General features: G+C 40.0%; 1 protein-coding gene across 5 annotated transcripts in view; it reads left to right on the plus strand.

The window, feature by feature from the left end:
• The window catches only part of cita (citron rho-interacting serine/threonine kinase a), a 70,051-nt gene that overhangs the window by 42,237 nt on the left and 5,331 nt on the right, over positions 1-22,483 (plus strand). For 3 of the 5 annotated variants that reach the window (XM_062988266.1, XM_062988268.1, XM_062988267.1), the window contains 26 exons: positions 273-447; positions 858-1,055; positions 1,905-1,958; positions 2,722-2,919; positions 3,177-3,506; positions 4,026-4,130; positions 4,786-4,926; positions 6,618-6,725; positions 6,934-7,129; positions 7,488-7,655; positions 8,006-8,029; positions 10,114-10,251; positions 10,469-10,649; positions 11,810-11,901; positions 12,488-12,592; positions 13,944-14,113; positions 14,331-14,375; positions 15,967-16,047; positions 16,240-16,375; positions 16,647-16,786; positions 16,909-17,001; positions 17,492-17,600; positions 17,686-17,814; positions 20,363-20,443; positions 20,561-20,639; positions 20,733-20,912. In XM_062988266.1, the coding sequence (XP_062844336.1) occupies positions 273-447; positions 858-1,055; positions 1,905-1,958; positions 2,722-2,919; positions 3,177-3,506; positions 4,026-4,130; positions 4,786-4,926; positions 6,618-6,725; positions 6,934-7,129; positions 7,488-7,655; positions 8,006-8,029; positions 10,114-10,251; positions 10,469-10,649; positions 11,810-11,901; positions 12,488-12,592; positions 13,944-14,113; positions 14,331-14,375; positions 15,967-16,047; positions 16,240-16,375; positions 16,647-16,786; positions 16,909-17,001; positions 17,492-17,600; positions 17,686-17,814; positions 20,363-20,443; positions 20,561-20,639; positions 20,733-20,912 (3,456 nt within the window). The remainder of the gene's footprint in view (positions 1-272; positions 448-857; positions 1,056-1,904; positions 1,959-2,721; positions 2,920-3,176; positions 3,507-4,025; positions 4,131-4,785; positions 4,927-6,617; positions 6,726-6,933; positions 7,130-7,487; positions 7,656-8,005; positions 8,030-10,113; positions 10,252-10,468; positions 10,650-11,809; positions 11,902-12,487; positions 12,593-13,943; positions 14,114-14,330; positions 14,376-15,966; positions 16,048-16,239; positions 16,376-16,646; positions 16,787-16,908; positions 17,002-17,491; positions 17,601-17,685; positions 17,815-20,362; positions 20,444-20,560; positions 20,640-20,732; positions 20,913-22,483) is intronic. The other 2 variants (XM_062988265.1, XM_062988269.1) reach the window with 2 other exon arrangements.

A 22,483-nucleotide genomic window follows, 5' to 3' on the forward strand; every position in this document is an offset into this window, starting at 1 on the left:
TTAAGGCATCTAAACGAGAGAAGGATAGTTCATAGACAGAAGTCTCTGACTTTCTGTGGTCTGCATGGCTTTCTGTAAGACTTTGCCTTTGGTGCATGAAAAGAAGCATCTTGCGACTGCGTGCATGTCAGCAGGACGCGTGAAACAGTCTGCAACTCTCCTCGGTCAGAACAGGGGTGGACCAAAGGTGGAGGAAGTCACTCATGAGGAAAGTAAATCTGATAAAAATATTGATTGACCTTTTACTGGGTCATTATGTCTGTGTTAAACAGGAAAGCTCAAGAGGAGATGATCTCGGAGCTGCGTCAGCAGAAGTTCTACCTGGAGTCACAGGCAGGAAAGCTGGAGGCTCAAAATGCCAAGCTGGAAGAACACCTAGAGAAGATGAGCCAACAGGAACAGAGTAAGAAGAGTCGGCTAATGGAGCTGGAGGCCAGACTTCGTGAGGTAAGAGATGACTGATGTAGGGACACACACATATACAGAGACAAGGACAGATACATAGACAGTTAATGCCTGAATATGCTTCCCATATGCTGACCATAAATCCTGTTCAGTTAAAAAAAAAAAAAAATTTAAAGATTCTGTGCAGATGTTTACTGTTTACAGTTGTGATGATGTAAAACTCATTAATGTGACTAAAACGAGAAACGACATCATACAGACATGCAGAAAGTGAAAAGATGCACAGAAAGATCACGTCTTGTTGAATCAGTTGCAATTTTGTTTTGAATTACAGTGTAGACTTAAGTATGACTCGTCATTTCTGGTTTGAAAGGTAACTAAAAATGCAGAGGCTGTTAGTCTATCATTATTAAACTAATTTGTCTGATTGCACTAATTGTGTGAACTTGTAGATGGGTCTGGAGCATGAGGAGCAGAAGCTGGAGTTGAAGAGGCAGGTGACAGAGCTGACGCTCTCTCTGCAGGAGAGAGAGTCTCAGATCAGCAGTCTGCATGCAGCACGTCATGCTCTGGAGAGTCAGCTGCAGCAGGCCAAGACCGAGCTGGAGGAGACCACTGCTGAGGCTGAGGAGGAAATTACTGCTCTTAGAGTGAGAAACACATTCATGTATATCAGTGTTGGGGGAGCTACTGTAAAAATAGGTAGCTCACTACAGACTACTACTGAAAGGGCATTGGGCTGGCACACCAGTCTTATAGACTAGCCTACCACCGTGAGGGCCGGAGTTCAAGTCTTAGTGGTGGTAGTAAATGTGCAATTAGAAGCACTAACATGCCGGAATGTACCCTACTAATGCCACATTCTTCTTTAAAGACTATTAAGCCTGATTAAAGTACACTCAGCATGACAAACAAGCTATACAATTTATTTTATCTATTCATGTCATTTAAAATTAAACTGTGTGCCAAAGCAGAGAGGACGGTTACCATAACTTAATAACCAGGGGTCTGCAGATAGTGATTCAGGTATGGTAAAACATGCTTTTATTAAATAAACCAGAATGGTTACAGCATTTTTAACCATCAATTTGTGTGGTTGGAAGTGCAATATAATAAAAGCAAATAAAATAAAACTTAAGTAAGAACCTTGCATGCAGAATAGAGGAGGAGATTATTGCTCTTACTGTGATGCACATACAATCTTGTGTAAAAGTTTGTGCTCCATTTTTTTACTGGGAGCAAATCTCTGCATATTTTAGGACGAACTTGCTTTTGATTGGCAAAATCTAATATATATTGGGGAAAAGTTTCAAGATAAAATGTGTCAAATGTGAAAAGTTATGGCACATTTGATAAATAATAATAATTGATAAATTTAGGTGTTTTTTTGTAGAATATTCACATTTAAACCACCTACCTGAATTCCTCAAATGTATTAGGCAAACATGTGTGTACACACACTCTCAAGTGCTCATTTTGAATCTCTTTCTGTTGACCAGGCTCATAGAGATGAAATTCAGCGCAAGTTTGATGCCCTGAGGGACAGCTGCTCGGTACGTACTTCATTAATTACCTCAACTTTAACATTCCTATTGTTTTCATCTCTACATGAGTGACTGGTCAATACGTAATTACATGTCCAGTCAATACATGCACTTACTTACAGCTAAGACTTGACTTGACTTGGTTGTTTTATACCAGGATATGTGTTGGATATTGTGCCTCTCTCTGCCTGCAGTACTGCCCCATTAAACAAAGCTGCATATTCAATCTCAGCAGTACATTGTGAATGTCATCACTTAAACTGTCAAAATCACAGCACTGGCACGGGCATTTTTAGTGATGCTTTGATTATTAAGGAAGAGCGCGAAATTGTGATTACATAAATCACTAATTCTTAGCCTTGTTTAAAGGGCTCAAATTTTTTGTGAGACCCCACCACACTAACCAGCCACGCAGAAAAGTGACATGTAGTTCATGGGGCTATTCATGTAGCTGTCTTTTTATGAGCAAGCTTGGATCTCTGTTGTAAATGAATACCCTAGACCTAGTTTTTGTTTACAGTGCAGTATTTTTAGTGCTGGTGCACTAATCATCAACAGCATGATTACAGTGACATTTATGATGATGATTTTTATTGCAATAGCAATAATCATAGCTTATGCTCACTGTTTAACAAGTGATAATTAACATAACCTTTTCCAATACTGCAGCTTTTGAATCATCTATACATGAAGTCAGTCTGGGAAGTCAAGCAGTATTAAGGAAAATGAAGACATTAAAAAGCTGTAAGTGAGTGGCATTGTGTTCTTGTAGGTCATCACAGATCTGGAGGAGCAGCTGACCCAGTTGACCCAGGAGAATGCCGAATTGAACAGGCAAAACTTCTACCTGTCCAAACAGCTGGACGAGGTGACTGACGAGAGTGAGGAGAGGCTGCAGCTTAGCCAGGATGTAGAAAGACTGCGCAGAGAGGTGGCTGACAGAGAGATGCATCTCAACAACCAGAAACAGGTGTGGAACACGAGCACATCAACATACATTCACTTTTTGCATTAGGACCACAATCTTGATAGTACTTGCTGCAATTCTCATTGATTTTTTTTCCATTGATTGTTCCCAGTGAATGTAAACTTACCAGGCCATAAGGCAGCAAAGCAGCCCTATACCAAATTGCTTTCTTTACCATGCTTCACACATCTGAAGAACTAGAAACTAGACTCAGATGGAAAGCTATCTCCAAACCCATTCTGATGCCCTTTTTGATACAGAACATTGAGACGCTGAAGACGACATGCAGCATGCTGGAGGAGCAGGTGGTGGAGCTGGAGACACTAAACGACGAGCTTCTGGAGAAGGAGAGACAGTGGGAAAGCTGGCGCTCCGCCCTCGAGGATGAGAAGGAGCAGGCGGAGAGACGTACACGTGACCTGCAGCGTCTCCTCGACAACGAGAAGCAGAACCGACTCCGGGCTGACCAGCGTAGCACCGAATCACGGCAGGCTGTAGAGCTTGCAGTGAGAGAACACAAGGCTGAAATCCTGGCCTTACAGCATGCCCTCAAAGAGCAGAGGCTTAAAGCCGAAAGCTTGTCTGATACAGTGAGTCACTATGTGCACACACACTGTTTCGTGCTTTGTACGACTCACTGACTCACTAAAACTCATGACTCACCCCTGCGCCTTCTCAATTCCCAATTTGTTTCCTTCCTCTATTCATTCCTATTTATTTTTAAAACCAGACTTATGAATAGAAAAAAGATGTTTGCGAGCACTTCAGTCTTCACTTCTCGCATCATTTCTTAAGTATGTGAACTTCGCTTTTAGTTATGTTATTTCAGCCACACCTATTGCTAACAGGTGTTAAAAAACATTAATATAAAGAATTGTTGAAAATAAAAACGGATTTCCAACAGGCTTATGGGCAGGTGTTTACATACTGTTGGCATTCTTGCATAGCTGCATTTAAACAACATCAAAACAATATGCTGCATCATTTGCAAAATAATTTTTTGTGGTGTGTAATGGTGTATGATGTCATAACTGCATATGGCAAATACCTGCCAAACATTTTGGCAAAATTACAGTGTGTCTGATTTAAACCTTGTTCTTGACCTGCAGTTGAATGACCTGGAGAAGAAGCACGCCATGTTGGAGATGAATGCTCGCAGCCTTCAGCAAAAACTAGAAACTGAGAGAGAGCTCAAACAGAGGCTCATGGAGGAGGTTGGTCTCACACACACACCCACACCCACATTGGGGTTTTCACTTTGCTCAGTATTGTTGTGCAGACGTCCTGTGGAGTGCAGTCTTGCTTCAAATAGCCCTTTTTACTTTCACATGTCAAGGATGTTTAGAAGGGATGAGGTTGGCTGGAAATAAAGACCACTGTATCAATAAAAGAGCATCCCGTGTAACATGTATGCATTTTGAAATTGCAACTAAATCAGATGGACCCTCATAACTGTGAGAATTTAAGACTTTTTGCCTAGAGCAAAAAGCACAAAAGCACCTTTTTTACTCACCGTTTTGAAGCTGTAATTACAAAAATTGTCTCTGAAACAAAGTACTTAATAATTATTTGTTTATGCTTACAAATGTATACTTTTCTGTAGATATTTGTTCATTTAGAATACAGATTAACAAAACATTGCTCATATAGTAAATGTGGATGAATGCCCTGAAATAATTTGTTTTTGACACTGTATTTCTTCCTCCCAATCTCCATAAACTAATGAACAAATTAAAAACAAAGTATGTACACAGTTACACCTGTTAGACTATTTTGTAATCTGTTGAAGGTGGCTACAGCACTCTGCACGTCAGGAGGGTCCATGCTATCACAGCCGACTAATTGGTGTGTATGTTTGTGACCCTACAGCAAGGGAAGCTGCAGCAGCAGATGGACCTGCAGAAGACCCACATCTTTAGACTGACCCAGGGTCTGCAGGAAGCTCTTGACCAGACTGACCTTCTCAAGACTGAGAGAACAGACCTGGAGTACCAGCTCGAGAATATTCAGGTGTACACCCACACACATTTTATTAAATAACATGACAGAATGTAAAAGAGAAATGTAAAAACATTAGAAGTCATGGTGCACCTGGGTTCAGTTTTAGTTCTAGTCATGGCTTGAAAGAGTTTAGCATGTTCTCCTAATATCTGCTTGAGTTTTGTTTGGGTACCTGGGTCCCTATTTTAAGTTCCAAAGTCAAGTCAATGAACACTGTCAGGTGTGAGTGAGTAGCGTTAATGTTACTGTAGATGTTGACATCTTGGTACACTTAGTACAGACCTAAACTGTATTTTAGCTTTAGAATCAAGCTGTAATTGTAGTTTATTTACATGTTTATAATTAATAATTTAATAATTGTATGGAACATTTATAGTGTTTAAAAGTGTTATTAAGGACAATGGTCCAGATTGAGATAATTAAATGTTTGAATAAAACCTAAACTAATTTAAAAAAAAATAATTTTAGCTTCAGATTCAGGCTGTAATTGTAGTTTACTTAAGTTTGAACACTAAGTTTTACTTAAGTCTCCAACAGCTGCCCTCAGACTTTTTGTTAACATCAACTGAAAGGTTTGATGATAATGAAAATGTAAATGTTTTTGTAACCAAAGTGTGTAAAACATGACGTTACAATCCTAATAAATAATTTTTTTTAACTTAGAGCTTTGTGCAACCATTTGGACACCAAATTCTGTCATTCTATTAGTGATCTATTCTCAGCTGTAGTTACAGTGTTTATCTCTTCTCTACTGTTCTGCACTTTCTAAACACATTTCATCAAAAGCACTTTGCGATGCATACATTTTTGATGATTCCTCAGGGACGAATTAAGTTTATTGATGTAGATTGAATGAAACCAAGTAAGTACAAGCTGTAACATCATTTTAGTTTTAAATCAAGGCTGTCATTACACTCAGCTGCGCACACTCAACATTAAGGATCTGTTAACAACTCATCGTTTTTTTTACACCCTTTCATGTTTTTTTTATTTTTTTTATTTAAATTCGATTGATGCACTTATTGCTCTCATGTAAAGTGTTGTGGAGGATCCAGAAATAGAAATAACAAGTAGTGAAGGTGAAATTGCAGAATATGAACACCATGTCAGTTTTTATCAGCATACATTCATTCATTTTCTTGTGCAAATAGCCAACATTATTTCTTGCATTGATACATACAAATTAAACAGACCACTGCTGCATTTTCCAGGCTTATCCATTTTTAATTCCCAATTGCTGGTCCTACCGCTGGAATCCCGGATATAAATCCCCAGCTGTGCTATTGGCCGGTTGGGCATCTAACATACAAACAAAATTGGCAATGTCTGAGTAGGGGGAAGGCTGAGAACCCATGATGGACTGGTGTCTTGTCCGGGGTTTGTTACTGCATTGTGCCCAGTGCTCTTGACTAAAAGGGCACAAACTCCCACTGACATACTTTAAAGTCTTGGTAGAAGCCGTCTTAAAAGAGTGGCTGTTGCTATAGCTGAAAAGATCACATAGAGGTCACTCTAACTTAATACCATTTGTTTTTAAAATGAGATGTTTAACAAGATTATGGGGGCGGCACAGTGGCTCGGTGGGTAGCCTTGTCGCCTCACAGCAAGAAGGTCCTGGGTTTGATTCCCAGGTAAAGCAGTCCGGGTCCCTTATTTATTTGCTGATACTAACTAATCTTTGTAAATTTTCTTTTCTTCAGGCTGTGTACTCTCATGAGAAGGTGAAGATGGAGGGCACTATTTCTCAGCAGACCAAACTCATCGACTTCCTACAGGCCAAGATGGACCAGCCCATCAAGAAGAAGAAGGTGAGCATAAGAAGAGAATCTTCTCCTTGCTTGACGGTCCCTGATGTCCAATCTCTTTTAATAAATCCATCATCTGTAATTAATGAATGCTTTATTGTTATTGGATCCTCTTTAGTGAGGTGAATATTTACATACAATACATTACATTACAATATTTACAAGTGATGCACAGAATGATGTAACGGTCTCTCTGGCTCTGTCCTGGTAGGGTATTTTCGGGCGCAAACGGGAAGAGATTGGTACCAACACTAACGGGGCCACAGCTTTGGCACCAGGTCCACCCGCAGTGCCCATGCAGTACTGTGACATGAAAGCGGCACTGGAGAAAGAGCGAGCACGCTGCACGGAGCTGGAAGAGGCGCTGCAGAAAATGAGAATAGAACTGCGCTCCATGCGAGAGGAGGGTGAGAGGCAACAACTAGCTTCTTTATTTTTCTTCTTTTCTTTTCTGAGTTGACATGTGTGTTCTGACCATTACGACCATCAGCGGTGTTATCCGTCAGTCGGGTATCTAAACAGACATATTGGCTATGTCTTGCTATTGGTAGGTGTGCTTGCCAGTGCACTTTTAGTGCCTGTCCCAAGCCTTGTTAAATAACTAGGGAGGGCTGCATGAGAAAGAACAGAATACATAAAACCTTAAGGAAAACGTTATATTCACTTGAAATAGTAAAGAGAATTATTTTCTCTAGTGGTCTCAGATTTTTGGCCTCTTCTTAGACTGACTCTAAACCTCTCTTTTATTCCCTGTCTTGTGTTCAGCGGCTCACTTCAAAGCCCAGGAGCATGTAGCCCCCTCTACGCCAGCCTCGGCCCGCCACCAGCTCCTTATGTCTGCCATCGTGAAGTCGCCTGAACGGCAGCCAAATCCCAGCAGCTTGCTTAACCCAACCAGCTCAGCCAGACGCAAGGAGACCTCTACGCCTGAGGGTGAGTCGCATCACCAGTTTATTCAGGCCAGTTAGTTGTAATTAAGGCTTGACTTTAATATGCTATCGTACATAATTGTAAATAATTTTGTATCTCTGTTTAGTATTTAGATGCAACTTTTTTTCTGAAATGAGTCTTGTTTTCTTGACAGTATTTAAACAGACTATTAAACATTTTGGAGTTCTTTAGCTTTTAATGGAAGTCTCTCAGAATCTCGTCTGTCCATATCTGTGGCAGGAACATTGTCTTTCTCACCTCGTCTGTATTTTGTTGCTGTCTGCCATCACTTTGTGTGTCCCTGTAAGTCCTGAGAACTCTTTGTCTTCTCTTATCTCTTCTGATCTTTTCAGAGAAGAGAAGGGTTACGTTTGAAAGTAAGTCTCCTGCTTGCTTTCCGTCTTTCTCTAGCTCCCCGTCTCTTTTCCTTTTTTTCCTTTTCTTGGAGGCTGCTGTTTTATTTGCTTTTTTGTCTTTTTGGCAAGATGCGGTCTGTTGGGTGGATTTGTAAAGTTATGCACTTTAGGGATATTTATAATCATTTCTTTAATATTACGTTTCTACTAGGGATGCACATTTTTATTCGATTCTTTTAATTGATACCCGATCATGGTTTCACGTCTACAAGAATTTATGCTTTACTTTAATAAAAATCAAGAACTATTTTGTAGAGAATTGTTTACTATTGCAAATCAAGTAGTATCCTCATCACGTTTTATGCTCCCAAATATTTACAAATTGTAATTAATAAGAAAGTTGATGTAACCAAATTCAAAATGTCTTCAATTTGTTTACAAAGTACAATTAAGCTGGTCAGTCAAAACATTGGAAATCTTTTCTTTGTCCTTTTGTCAGTTGAATAAAGGTTCAAAAGAATAAATCACAGATTCTTGTTATCTTGCTTTATAAGCCCTAACTTTTTCAAATATAAGGTTTGTAGTACAGGCATCTGTTTTGTGATGCAGTTTAGTCATTTGCTTTTGCTGTTGACGTATGGATATTTATTTACTCTGTTGATGTAGTATGTTAATCTGTTTATTTAGATTCTATAGTACATTTGTCTGTTTATGCTGATGATGTGTTTTGGTCATCTGTTTACACTGATGTGTAATGTATTGTATAGTGGAGGCACTTTGATGCAGCAGATACTGTAGGTGTCTTATAGTAAGAACCAGGTTCATAAGAACCAGAATTCAGACCCAGCCTTTGGTCACTGTCAGTAATCATTTTTGTCATGTTCTCCATGTGTGTAATTTTTTGGCGGTGGTAGGGTATGATATAGTCTAGACATCTATTTATACTGGTGACTTGGAGTGAAGAACAATAAAAGTAGAATGTGAAATGCAAACATAAGTGAAATTAAGTGTTTTTAATTGGGATGTGAGCAAACAATACTAGATTAACGGATCCTTATAAATAACCACAAGGCAGCGGTTGTTAATCTACTTACTAGATCTTTCAGTGCACTGTTCTTGCCTTGATTTGAGACCGACTCAGTTCTAGTTTCTAGCAGTTGTTCTTACCTCTGCTTGAAGGTTATAGCTTCTTTATTCTTTTCTCCCACCCCCTTTTTGTTCTTTCCTTTCTCTTGCAGTGCACGGAGCTCTGCATGTAAATGACATCTGTAGGAAATGTAGTCTCTTATCTTACCACTTTGTGTGCGCACTGGCAAATGATCTGCATTTGTCTTTTTTGTCTTTTTCGTTACAAATGAGAACTCGATATACGCTTAAACAAACACTTAATACAATGGTTTGTTTGCTGGGAGTGCATGTTGTGTCCTCAGCTTATTGCTCTTTACAAAGTATGTTATGCTGCACAAGGATTGATGGCATGGACTGCAGTTTGTTCTGCCGTGATAATGTCCATGCAATACTGCCTGTATAAAGCATTTCTTTCCTTGTGAAAGGAGGTAATGATCATCTGAATTGCATGTTAACATCATTAACATCAATCGTGCAGTCATTTTTTATGGGTGATATTTAGAGTACAGGTACGTTGGAGCCTGGATTGAAGACTGAATTTAAACGCAATTAGGGTAGCAGAACAAGAGGACACTCAGGTGGCACAACAGTTAACAGTGGTTATAACTGGATGCAGATGATATATATTCGGATTGAGCCGCGGATAAAACCAATGTCATGTGATTGGTGCTCTGTAAGTCTAAAAAAATTCCTGGTTGACTTAAATTGATGTAGTGATTATCCAAATGTGATCAATCACTACTAAATTGAACTGGCTTAAACATTTCCAGAGAATAGAAATGGAAACAGAGGATTTTATTCCACCAGGCTTTTGAGTCTGCTTCTGTATAACAACAATGACATTCAACTGGGAGCCATCACGTGGTAGTTTCACCAGCAGTCATGCTTTTGCTTGTTCCTTTAGTACAGCATGGGCACGTCATGATAATAAACACAGAAAGGCCAGAGTGAGAGTTTTTTACTCTACTTTCTTTTAGAGTACGGGAGGCGTGTGAAGGAGAGGATGCACCATAACATTCCTCATCGCTTTACCATGGGGCTCAACATGAGAGCAGCCAAGTGTGCCGTCTGTCTGGACACGGTGCACTTTGGCCGACAGGCTGCAACCTGCTTGGGTATGTACAAGCACACGTGTGTGGTCATTGATTATACCTTAAATCAATTAGCTTCCCAATCTTACTGTCAAACTTCGTACGCAGCATTACATACATTACCCCTCTGCAGATCATTTACTTCTGATCATTTTCAGAGGAACCAAATTCTACACTGTCGTTTTTTCTGTGTTATATAATCCTTAATTCTGTTCTTTCTCCCAACTCATGTCTCTTTTAGAGTGTCATACTCTGTGCCATCCTAAGTGCTCCCCCTGTCTTCCTGCTACATGCGGTCTGCCCCCAGAATATGCCACCCACTTCTCTGAGGCTCTGTGCAGAGACAAAGCCAACTCGCCAGCTCTACAGGTTAAAGAAGCTTCAGGACATATTCGTTTAGAGGGCTGGATGAAGCAGCCCAGGTAGGAATAATCTTCACGGGATATATTGCGTTTGGAAAAGAGGATATTGTTGTGCACCATAGAGATCAATTACATCAATTCATTCTCAAACCAGAAACTTGTCTATGTCTACTTATAAAAAAAAAAAAAAAAGTTGTGACCACATTAAAACTGCAAGATTGTCCAAGTCATGCATTTTGGTGCATTTAGCAATTTTGCCGTTTTGGTTAAGTTGGATGAAGTTTAGTTTGTAAATACAATTCATTCGTAAACTGACAATCTCTTGTGCACCTGTGGTTTAGTTTAAAAAAAAAAAAAAAAAAGAGTCACAGAGAAAAATAATAATAATTAAATAAACTCGTACGTGAATGCCCCCTTGTGGAGGCTTTATGTTACATCCTGTAAACCACGGTGGGACCAGATTGTACAGAGCAAAGAGGGTAGGATACATTTTTTTGTGTTGCCTGGGTCGCGTAGAAAATCATGAACACAATATGGGTTGCTTAAAAAAAAGTTAACTTGCTAAAACTAGCTTACTTGGCCCACATAAGCCTTTAGATAGACTGTGAACCACATTGCAAAACAGTTGATCTCAGTGAATGCTTGAGCAAAATGTACCTGTTACTTTACACTCTATTCAAAAAATATTGTATTCATCATTCCATGCATTATTAGAAACTGATTAAACCAGTGTTGCAGTTTTTATCGTTTTGTGACATGGCTGTGGTCCGTCTGAGATTGGAAGTTTTTAGTTAAAAAAGCCCATAATTGGGGTTTAATAATCATTTAACTATGACACAGTATGTAAACTTGTCATTTGGGGATTTGTTCTAGGTTAACGATCTTAAATACAAATTAAAGTCGTGAAATTAACTTCAGAACAAAATTAGGTCCTAAGTGTGTATTAAGCTTTATACATTTGTGTTCCGGCTTGCAGTTTACACTTTATGCTAACTGGCTTTGAAAACAATAAAAACAACAAACTTGGGAAGATCTTACATTTATGAAAATCTTTTTTTAATCATTTAAATCACACAGTGTGAGGATGCCTACACTGGCTTACTGAAGATGACATTTATTAAACTTGGTGTTTAACCACGAAGGCTTTGTGTGTGTTTAATTATGCAACACTGCTGTAAATTTAAACGGTGCTGTTAGTAATCACCGGCAATATTTTGCAGGAATGGAAAACGAGGTCAGCAAGGCTGGGAAAGCAAGTATGTCATTTTGGATGGAACTAAAGTCTCCGTCTATGAATCAGAACCCAGAGAAGGTATTCAGCAATTTCTTTTTATTTGTGTTCCTGCTTTTTTAAAAATCGTCAATGGCGGCCAAAGATTATCTCATGCTCCTACCGAGACATGCGCAGTTGCATTATGCATATTTTTACCTGCCAGTGGTGGACTTCTCCAGAGAAACCTACCACACAGGAAGAGCTATGAGCTCTGCAAATACTCCACCATTAGTGCAGGCTCAACTACATAGTGTATTTGCTCAATGGGTAGCACTGTCGCCCCACAACAAGGAGGTCCTGGGTTCGATTCCCAGGTGGATTGGTCCAAGTCCTTTCTGTATGAAGTATGCATTTTCTCCGTGTCTGTGTGGGTTTCCACTGGGAGCTCCAGTTTCCTCCCACAGTCCAAAGGCATGCAAGTGAGGTAAATTGGAGATACTAAATTGTACATGACTGTGTTTGACATTAAACTTGAACTGATGTATCTTGTGTAACCAGTAACTACCTGTCCTGTCTTAAATGTAAGCAAAGTGTGTAAAACATGACATTAAAATCCTAATAAGTAAATAATAAAATAGGGTTTGTAATGATTGTAATTATATGTATGGATGTCCGGGTGTTACAGATTCAGTGAAGCCGCAGGAGGAGTTCGAGCTGTGTTTGCCTGATGGTGAGGTGACTGTGCATGGTGCTGTGAGAGCATCAGAGCTCATCAACACTGCCAAATCAGGTTTGAGCTATACAGCCTAGTACCAACATCATCCACTATTATATTATTTTTACCTTGATTTAATTGTTCTCAACACAACATATAGAGTATTTAATGCATTTTTAGACAAGAGTGGCATACTACTTACAATTTAATAACATTATTATGAAGCGTGATTCATGGTGGTGCAGTTTAATGCTTTCTTACAATAGGCTGGCAAATATAATTGTGCAGATATGGTTATTATTATAAACATGTATTGTTTCTTGTTTCTCTGTGCAAGCAATTAAGCTTTATTACTCTGATTCTCAAAGCTGCTGTATGCTTTCTGAGAAGTGCGTCTGGAAGCCACCCAGAATGAACATCGTAAAGCCTACAGGAGTATGGAGTCTGTATTATATTCAAATAGAGACAACTCCAGTCTGCTTAAAGCTGTCTTGGGGCTCATTCAATTATCCTAGACGTATCAAAAAGCATTTAAAAAACGTCAAAGAAACAAACAAAACCCAAAACACCAGTTTGCTAGTTTATGTAACTGTAATTAGTTTAGTTTAGTGGTTCTGAAACTGGTACGAGTCCCACTGAAGGTGTCTGTAGACTTCTTTCAATGACCTACAACTTTAAGAACAAATAAATACATTTAAACACTGAATAATGAATAAAGGGAATAAACACCAGATGAATGGTACAGCTTTGATAAATTGGATAACCCTTTTTTGAGAATAAAGATTACACCTGGCCACCCATTTTTTGCATTTTCTCCATTTTCCCTCCCAATCTAGTCATATCCAATTACCTTCAATTATATCCAATTGCATTACGCTTCCTCTCTACTGATGTTGACCCCCACTCCTGACTGAGGAGAGCCGTGACTAACACACATGAGGTGACTTCATATGTGGATCATCTTTGCACAAGGAGAGTCGTGTCCCGATCCCATTATCCCCCATCTCTGTGCAGGCACCATCAATCAGCCAGCAGGGGTCATAATTGCATCAGTTATGAGGAATCCCCTCCGGCACCCTCCCTAAACAGTATGCCAATAATTGTTAGTGTAGGTGCCCAGCCTGCCAGTAGCAGACCTGAGATTCGAACCAATGAGTGGGAGATGTCAGCTCTGGTGTTCTAGAGTGTCTTACCATCATGCCACCTGAGCGCCCCAAGCCGTATGACTTTTGATTGTATTCTTTACACATACAACACTGCTGGTGTTGGCAAGCACCAATATGAGAAGAGGCCGTTGTAGGAATAGGCGCGTGCTAGCTTGCAGCTCTTCTCAGCCAGCGAAAGTGTCATGGAAGAAGGTCAGCAGAGTGCAATTTCTTGCAGCTTTGCAGCCAGACTCCAATTTGTTGCAAATCTGTGTTTGCAGATATACCATACGTGTTAAAGCTGGAGTCTCATCCCCATACGACGTGTTGGCCTGGTCAATCCCTGTACTTCATGGCTCCCAGTTTTCCTGATAAGCAACGCTGGGTGGCTGTTCTGGAGTCAGTGGTGGCCGGCAGCAGAAGCTCCCGTGAAAAATCTGAATCTGATGGAGTGAGTAGTCGTCTGTGTATTTTTCTTTTTTTTTGTGACTGACTGGATTTAACACACGTCTCACGTCACACTTCTTTGATTGTCTTCACTAATTTATTCTTCCCTTTTTGTCTGTTTGTATTAATGTATCCTGTCTCTCCCTAGTCTTTCTTTCTAATCTTATCTAACTGAATCTAATCAGTAATTGGTGACGTTTGTTTTATAATTACTGCTATAGGCAGGTGTAGGTAAACGACAGAAGACTCTCTCTCCACTGGTACAGGTAAACCCATTTCAGGCCTCCAGTTTATTTGAGTTTGCCTCCTGCTTGGCCTGTAGCTCATTCATTTTCCCCTACATAGCACATATAACACACACACGGCTGTGGTATCTTTTACCCATATATATCATATATATCATTAAAAAGCTTTTTTAGACTGCTCATTTTGGAAGCAGTGTTTTATAACATGCTGTGTAAAAAGCTCCAATTTAACTCTACTACTACTTGATTAGAAAATTCAAATCAGATTAGGTGTGAGGATTCATGCTGTTTATGCCTAATTGTAATTATTCCAATTATATATTATGTTTCAAACAAAAGAAATCAAGATTCATCACACCAGAAAACCCTCAGTCATTGTTCTAATCTGAGAAACATTCTTACGCATCAAATTTTGACATGATGTGCGGTCAAACCAATGTGGTTATTCTCTTCTGACCTTTCTCAACTTCAAGATGTTTTACATCTACAGAACAGCACAACTGCATTCATATACACACAGAATGAACCAAAACATCAGGACCACCCACCTATAAAGCTGTCAAAACAGCTCAGCCCCCCTCGAGACATCTGGAGTCCTGTGGTATTTCGAATTAGGTCAGCTAGTCTTTAAAATTCTGTATGTTGGATTGTTCTACAGTGCATCCTCGTAACATCTTTCACCTGTCTGGTCACATGATGTTGGAGAAAATCTGTCAGATTTGTTAGACCAGACAACCTTCTTCCATTGTTCTGATGTCTAGATCTGATCCCTGCATGCCTATAGTAGTGGCTTTTGATTGTGCACAGGAATTGGAGCATGGAGTTTTTGACTGGTCTGCGACTACACAGCCCCATGCGCAGAAGGGTTTGATCCACTATGTATCGTGACACATTTATCTCATCACCACTAATAAAATGATGGTCTTCTGTTGGTCTGTACCAGACTCCATAGTCTTTGTGTTCTCTGGTCTTTATGCAGATCATATGCAGAATAAATAAATTCATTTATTTATAAATTCCAGCAATTGCAAATAGGTTGACCAACCCCCCTCCCTGGCCAATCACTGGTTCTGAAACAGCTGTGTGCTTTTTTTTTTTTAAGCATATACACATTTAATTTGCTTAATCACAATAGAAAAAGAGCTAAACACTTTTACCACTTACCAGCATATGTGTGCATGAGTATGTGGCTCTGCTGATTCTTGTGCCTTTGTGCTGTGCATATGTGTGCATGGGCATAAGCAATGTGCTTGCACTTTCATTCTCTCTCTACAGATGTATAGCTTATAAGATAACAACCTTACGGTCATGCAGCTTTTGTGCTGTAAAAGCTGGGTGCTTCCTCTTGCCATCATCATTCCCACTTGGGCCAGGCCGATATGATATGTTGAAATGTTGGCACTTTTCAGTTTAAACAATGCTGATGCCAATCAGTGGAGTCCAGTAATTAAAGCCTTCAGTAATATCAGCCAGCTATATATCAGTCAGGCCCTGGTTCATAGCTAAAAACATTATACGTAAGTGTTCCACTGCTTTTCACATGATTGTCTGTTTCTAAATCCCTGTCATTCTTTCTTTTCTTTCCATCCCTGGCCATTTCTCCCCTTTGTAGAAACTGTTAGGGAACTCTTTGCTGAAGCTGGAGGGTGATGACCGGTTGGATATCAACTGTACTTTACCACTGACTGATCAGGTATTTCTGCAGCACATCAACCAAAGCTTTTTTTTAAACTTGCAGTTCTGTTATGATACATGGCAGATGTTCTGTAAACATGCATGTCTGGCATTTGCTCAGTGCTTTATGTAATTTATGCTCTGCAATTGATTAGTATGCTGTGTAAATGTCAAAACAGGCACGTCTCACACTGTGTATTTGTTTTTTTAGATCGTGATGGTGGGTTCAGAAGAGGGTCTGTATGCTCTGAATGTGATCAAGAATTCTCTGACTCACATCCCGGGCCTGACCGCCGTCTTCCAGATCCAGATTCTGAAGGAGCTTGATAAATTGCTTATGATCACTGGTCAGTCAAGAAACACCTGACGTTATATAGTCCAGAACATTTGATTTGCAACAAAATGTAATTTAAAGTACATCAATATAACTTATATTTCAAGACACAGTTCGATTATAGTGATAGAATAATATGAATTGTTTTTAATGTTCATTCATTCATCTTTACAAATCGCTTTATCCTGGTCAGGGTCATGGCAGGCCCAGTGTTTAGCTCACAAGTCAGGTCCTAATTTTTTGGTCTGTGTTTGTGTGTGTGTGTATGTTTGTCTATTGTGCAGGAGAGGAGCGAGCTCTGTGTCTGGTGGAGATTAAAAGAGTGAAGCAGTCGCTGTCTCAGTCTCATCTCCCGGCCCAGCCTGAGCTTTGCCCTTATATCTTTGAGGCAGTGAAGGGATGTCATCTCTTTGCCTCTGGCAGGGTACTGACCCCGCAGTGTTTGCAAATTCTTTTATTTTAAATGACTTCATACCCTTTATTCACCTTGTGACAGAAGTTAATACTGGTTTATTGAGTATACATATGTATATGTGTGTTGTACAGATTGATAATGGAATGTGCATCTGTGCTGCAATGTCCAATAAGATTACCATCCTGCGCTATAATGAGAGCCTCAGCAAGTTCTGCATCAGAAAGGTGTGTATTTATGTCTCTTGTTTGTGGTTCGTAGCGGGTTGTGCCATCTCAGCTTACTGGTTTGAATGCCCTGAGGGTAACTGTGTTAGCTTAGTAAGCGAAAACTGCGATGACGTAAAGTAGTGTGTCTAAATAATCTGCCTTATAAGTTTGATGTTTAATTAGAAGCCACTCTACTTAGGCAGCTGCCTAGGTAGGCAGCATGGCAGCTCACTAGGTTTTCAGACAGACCCTTTGTGTGTGTTTTAGCTCTCTGTGAAAATCTGTTGCTTGTCATTGTAAATCTGCTTGTCAGCCAGTGATGATGCTAGAATACGGGGGAATTGGATATGCCTAATTTGGATAAGACAAAAAAATGATCATTTTCTGTACCAACAATTCTACATTTTCTTTACTTGCTGCTGGCTTCCCCAACATTTGCATAACAAGACAAATTAGGACAAACTAATTTTCCCTCATTTTCTCTTTTTGTCTCTTTCTCTTTCTATAGGAAATTGAGACATCAGAGCCCTGCAGCTGCATTCACTTCACAGGTTACAGCATCATTATCGGCACAAACAAGTTCTATGAGATTGAGATGAAGCAGTATGTACTGGAGGGTAAGAGCATTACACACTCACACCTGGTGAAGAACTGTGAAACCCGTAGTTCAGTATTGATTGCCTCTTGTGTGTATACGTACAGAGTTCCTGGATAAGAACGATGTGACTCTGGCCTCAGCTGTTTTCGCAGCCTCCTCCCACAGTTTTCCTATCTCCATCATCCAAGTGTCCTGCGCCCCACAGAAGGACGAGTACTTACTCTGCTTCCATGGTATGCAGACCTCTTACTGATTCAATTCAATTGTGTTTGTATGTGTGTGGGTATCTAGTTATACCTTTTTTTGTGCAGCAGAGAAAGCAGACATATCATTTGCAGTTCATCCACATGAAATTAAATGTTTCCCTTATGGGGAAAATACTTCTGCTGTGAAATCTAATTTAGTTTTTCAGCAAGCATCCAGTTTTAATAAATACTACTTTAACAGCAATGTAACAGCATTAGGAATCTGAAGCCATGAAACCTAGTGCGTACTTAGCCAGGGTCCTAGAAAAAATCATTAGTCACATTATTATGACTACTTTCCTACTTTTGACGGCTGTGGCAGCTTTATGGTCTGGGGAATGTTTTTGTGGCATTCTCTGGACCCATGCATCCATGTGGAGGGCACTCTCAACCGATTTGGGTATGAATCCATCCTTGCAGATCATGTACAGTGTATCACAAAAGTGAGTACACCCCTCACATTTCTGCAGATATTTAAGTATATCTTTTCATGGGACAACACTGACAAAATGACACTTTGACACAATGAAAAGTAGTCTGTGTGCAGCTTATATAACAGTGTAAATTTATTTTTCCCTCAAAATAACTCAATATACAGCCATTAATGTCTAAACCACCGGCAACAAAAGTGAGTACACCCCGTAGTGAAAGTTCCTGAAGTGTCAATATTTTGTGTGGCCACCATTATTTCCCAGAACTGCCTTAACTCTCCTGGGCATGGAGTTTACCAGAGCTTCACAGGTTGCCACTGGAATGCTTTTCCACTCCTCCATGACGACATCACGGAGCTGGCGGATATTCGAGACTTTGCGCTCCTCCACCTTCCGCTTGAGGATGCCCCAAAGATGTTCTATTGGGTTTAGGTCTGGAGACATGCTTGGCCAGTCCATCACCTTTACCCTCAGCCTCTTCAATAAAGCAGTGGTCGTCTTAGAGGTGTGTTTGGGGTCATTATCATGCTGGAACACTGCCCTGTGACCCAGTTTCCGGAGGGAGGGGATCATGCTCTGCTCAGTATTTCACAGTACATATTGGAGTTCATGTGTCCCTCAATGAAATGTAACTCCCCAACACCTGCTGCACTCATGCAGCCCCAGACCATGGCATTCCCACCACCATGCTTGACTGTAGGCATGACACACTTATCTTTGTACTCCTCACCTGATTGCCGCCACACATGCTTGAGACCATCTGAACCAAACAAATTAATCTTGGTCTCATCAGACCATAGGACATGGTTCCAGTAATCCATGTCCTTTGTTGACATGTCTTCAGCAAACTGTTTGCGGGCTTTCTTGTGTAGAGACTTCAGAAGAGGCTTCCTTCTGGGGTGACAGCCATGCAGACCAATTTGATGTAGTGTGCGGCGTATGGTCTGAGCACTGACAGGCTGACCCCTCACCTTTTCAATCTCTGCAGCAATGCTGACAGCACTCCTGCGCCTATCTTTCAAAGACAGCAGTTGGATGTGACGCTGAGCACGTGCACTCAGCTTCTTTGGACGACCAACGCGAGGTCTGTTCTGAGTGGACCCTGCTCTTTTAAAACGCTGGATGATCTTGGCCACTGTGCTGCAGCTCAGTTTCAGGGTTTTGGCCATCTTCATGTAGCCTTGGCCATCTTCATGTAGCGCAACAATTCGTCTTTTAAGATCCTCAGAGAGTTCTTTGCCATGAGGTGCCATGTTGGAAATGTCAGTGACCAGTATGAGAGAGTGTGAGAGCTGTACTACTAAATTGAACACACCTGCTCCCTATGCACACCTGAGACCTAGTAACACTAACAAATCACATGACATTTTGGAGGGAAAATGACAAGCAGTGCTCAATTTGGACATTTAGGGGTGTAGTCTCTTAGGGGTATACTCACTTTTGTTGCCGGTGGTTTAGACATTAATGGCTGTATATTGAGTTATTTTGAGGGAAGAATAAATTTACACTGTTATATAAGCTGCACACAGACTACTTTTCATTGTGTCAAAGTGTCATTTTGTCAGTGTTGTACCATGAAAAGATATACTTAAATATCTGCAGAAATGTGAGGGGTGTACTCACTTTTGTGATACACTGTACACCGATACATGCTGATTGTCCTCCCTGGGGTGGATGGGACCTTCCAGCAAGACAATGCGACATGTCAAACGGATATAAATGTCTGGAATTGGTTGGAAGAGCATGACCAAGACTTCCAAGTACTACCCTGGACCCCTAATTCCCCATACTTGAACCCAATTGAGCATCTGTGGGACCACCTTGATGGTTGTGTTGGCTTTCCCTTCAGCATCTGTGGGATGCACTGTAGTCAGCAAGGCTCCAGATACCTGTGACAACCTACCAGGACCTTATTGAATCACTCCCAGCCTGTCTAGCTGCTGTCCGTGCTGCACACGGGGGTTACTCTGGATATTAGCTGGTGGTCATAATGATGTGACTCGACGTGTATATTTGATTTGGCACAATTTTTCCTCTCAAAGTGTGTGTGGATATAAGAAGGAGGGACAATAAAGTGTATGCATGCACCTGTACGTCGTTTTCAGAATTTGGAGTGTTTGTGGATGCTTACGGCCGCAGGAGTCGCAGTGATGATATCAAATGGAGCAGACTGCCTTTGTCCTTTGGTAAGCCAAGAGTCTCTTTTTCCCAATAGTTGTTTATCAGCTTTCTATTTACAGTGCATTAACATTTTATCTACAAGAACAAGTTTGCCTCTGTGCTAATATACTTTTATCTTTCAGCATACAGAGAACCTTACCTGTTCGTCACATATTTCAACTCTCTGGACGTGATTGAGGTTCAGAGCCACTCTGCCCTTGGGTATGACTGACTGATTTCCTCCCTCTATTGTTCTTAAATGACATCAAACATTGATCCCAAAACCTCACATAAACGGTGTCTCTGTGTGAACAGGCCTCATGCATACGCCCACCTGGACATTCCTAACCCACGCTACTTGGGGCCTGCCATCTCGTCTGGTGCAGTATACCTGGCCTCCTCTTACCAGAACAAGTTAAGGGTCATCTGCTGCAAGGGCAACCTGGTGCAAGAGAGCTCAGCATCTGAGCCCCAGAGAAACGGCTCCACCCGCAGGTCAGCTGACATACCACAGCAGAGCACATTCACAAATATGCATGTACTGTACATCTACCAAGGTTGCACTACAATTGTGTTCTTAAACTGAAGGTTGCACTACCATGTTCTTGAGCATGTTTGTAAGAACGGTGGCACATATCATGTGTATTTTGCATACAGCAGGTAAACAGAAATGTGATTTGAATTCACTACATATACTCACTACTTGGGTTATAACTTCTTTATCTTCTATACCACGTGTTGCAATATATGCACAATAGAACGCCATTTATGATTCAGCCAAACACCTATTGCCAAAAGTAGGTCAATCAAAAGACCAGTTTGTGTTTATGGAATACTTTATATGGTCAAATGTATGTAGACACTTGACCATTAGCTTGTCAGATATCCCATTCCAAAACCATGGACACTATACTGGAGTGTCCTAATAACTTAGAACCTTTCAAACAACCAATTAAAACAACCATCCACTCTTCTGAGAAGGCTTTTCACAAGATCAATTTGAATTTGGACAGAAATCAGTTGCTCACAATTAATGTTCTAATGTCAATACTTAAAAAAATCACTGTCCCTTTAATTGATGACTTTTTTTATTAAGCAACGTAATTGCAGAGGTGGAAAGAGTACAAAAATATTGTACTCAAGTAAAAGTACTATTACTTTAATGAATTTTTACTTAAGTATGAGTAAAATTACTAGTCTAAAAATCTACTCAAGTAAAAAGTAACTCATTTAAAATGTACTCAGAGTAAACGTTACTTAGTTACTTTTTTAACAGGAGAGGGTGTCTCCTGTGTAATACAAACAGGACAAGTGGATATATCTCACAACAGTTGTTTTTAATTAAAATATAATAGAAAAAAACATGTTGATACAACATTTAAAACATTTAGGGATGTGTAATGTGTCATTTTAGTACAGACCATCCCATAAAACTTTTTTAAACTGTATAACCACCAAAGTTGGCATTAATTGTGGATTCTATAGACCAGCCTTCTTTTCATCACCAACTAATACCAAACAACAGTCATACTGCAAATCTCATAACTCAAAACAAGTACAGGTTACAAGTGTTGTGACTTTCAGTAAATGACCCAAAGAAAACCTTCAAGCAAAACTTTGGCATTCTTTGACATCAGACTATGTTGTCAAATAATGAAACATCAAACTCCAAACATGTTAAACTTTTAAAATCACCCTTTATTTTATTTTCCATCGCAGAATTCACTGCAGCAGTTTCCCAGACACAATTTTTTATCGTTTTTTTTTTACTAAATAATGGATGTTACAAATTACAATTCTTAATACAAAACATACTTAAGTAAAAGTAAAATTACTGGTTGTAAAATCTACTTTAAAAAGTACACAAAAAAACTACTCAATTACAGTAACGCGAGTAAATGTCATTTGTTACTTTCCACCTCTGCGTAATTGTAATTACCAGTTAAGCTAATGTTGTGCACCTAATGCAATGATCCATGGGCACCAGTATTAGCTTGTACTAACAAGTCACTCTGTGTGTGAAAGTACTCTTCTTCAGTGTGTGCGGGTGGTTTTAGTCAGTACTG

This window comes from Trichomycterus rosablanca, chromosome 26, assembly GCF_030014385.1.
Source record: "Trichomycterus rosablanca isolate fTriRos1 chromosome 26, fTriRos1.hap1, whole genome shotgun sequence".
Taxonomy (NCBI): domain Eukaryota; kingdom Metazoa; phylum Chordata; class Actinopteri; order Siluriformes; family Trichomycteridae; genus Trichomycterus; species Trichomycterus rosablanca.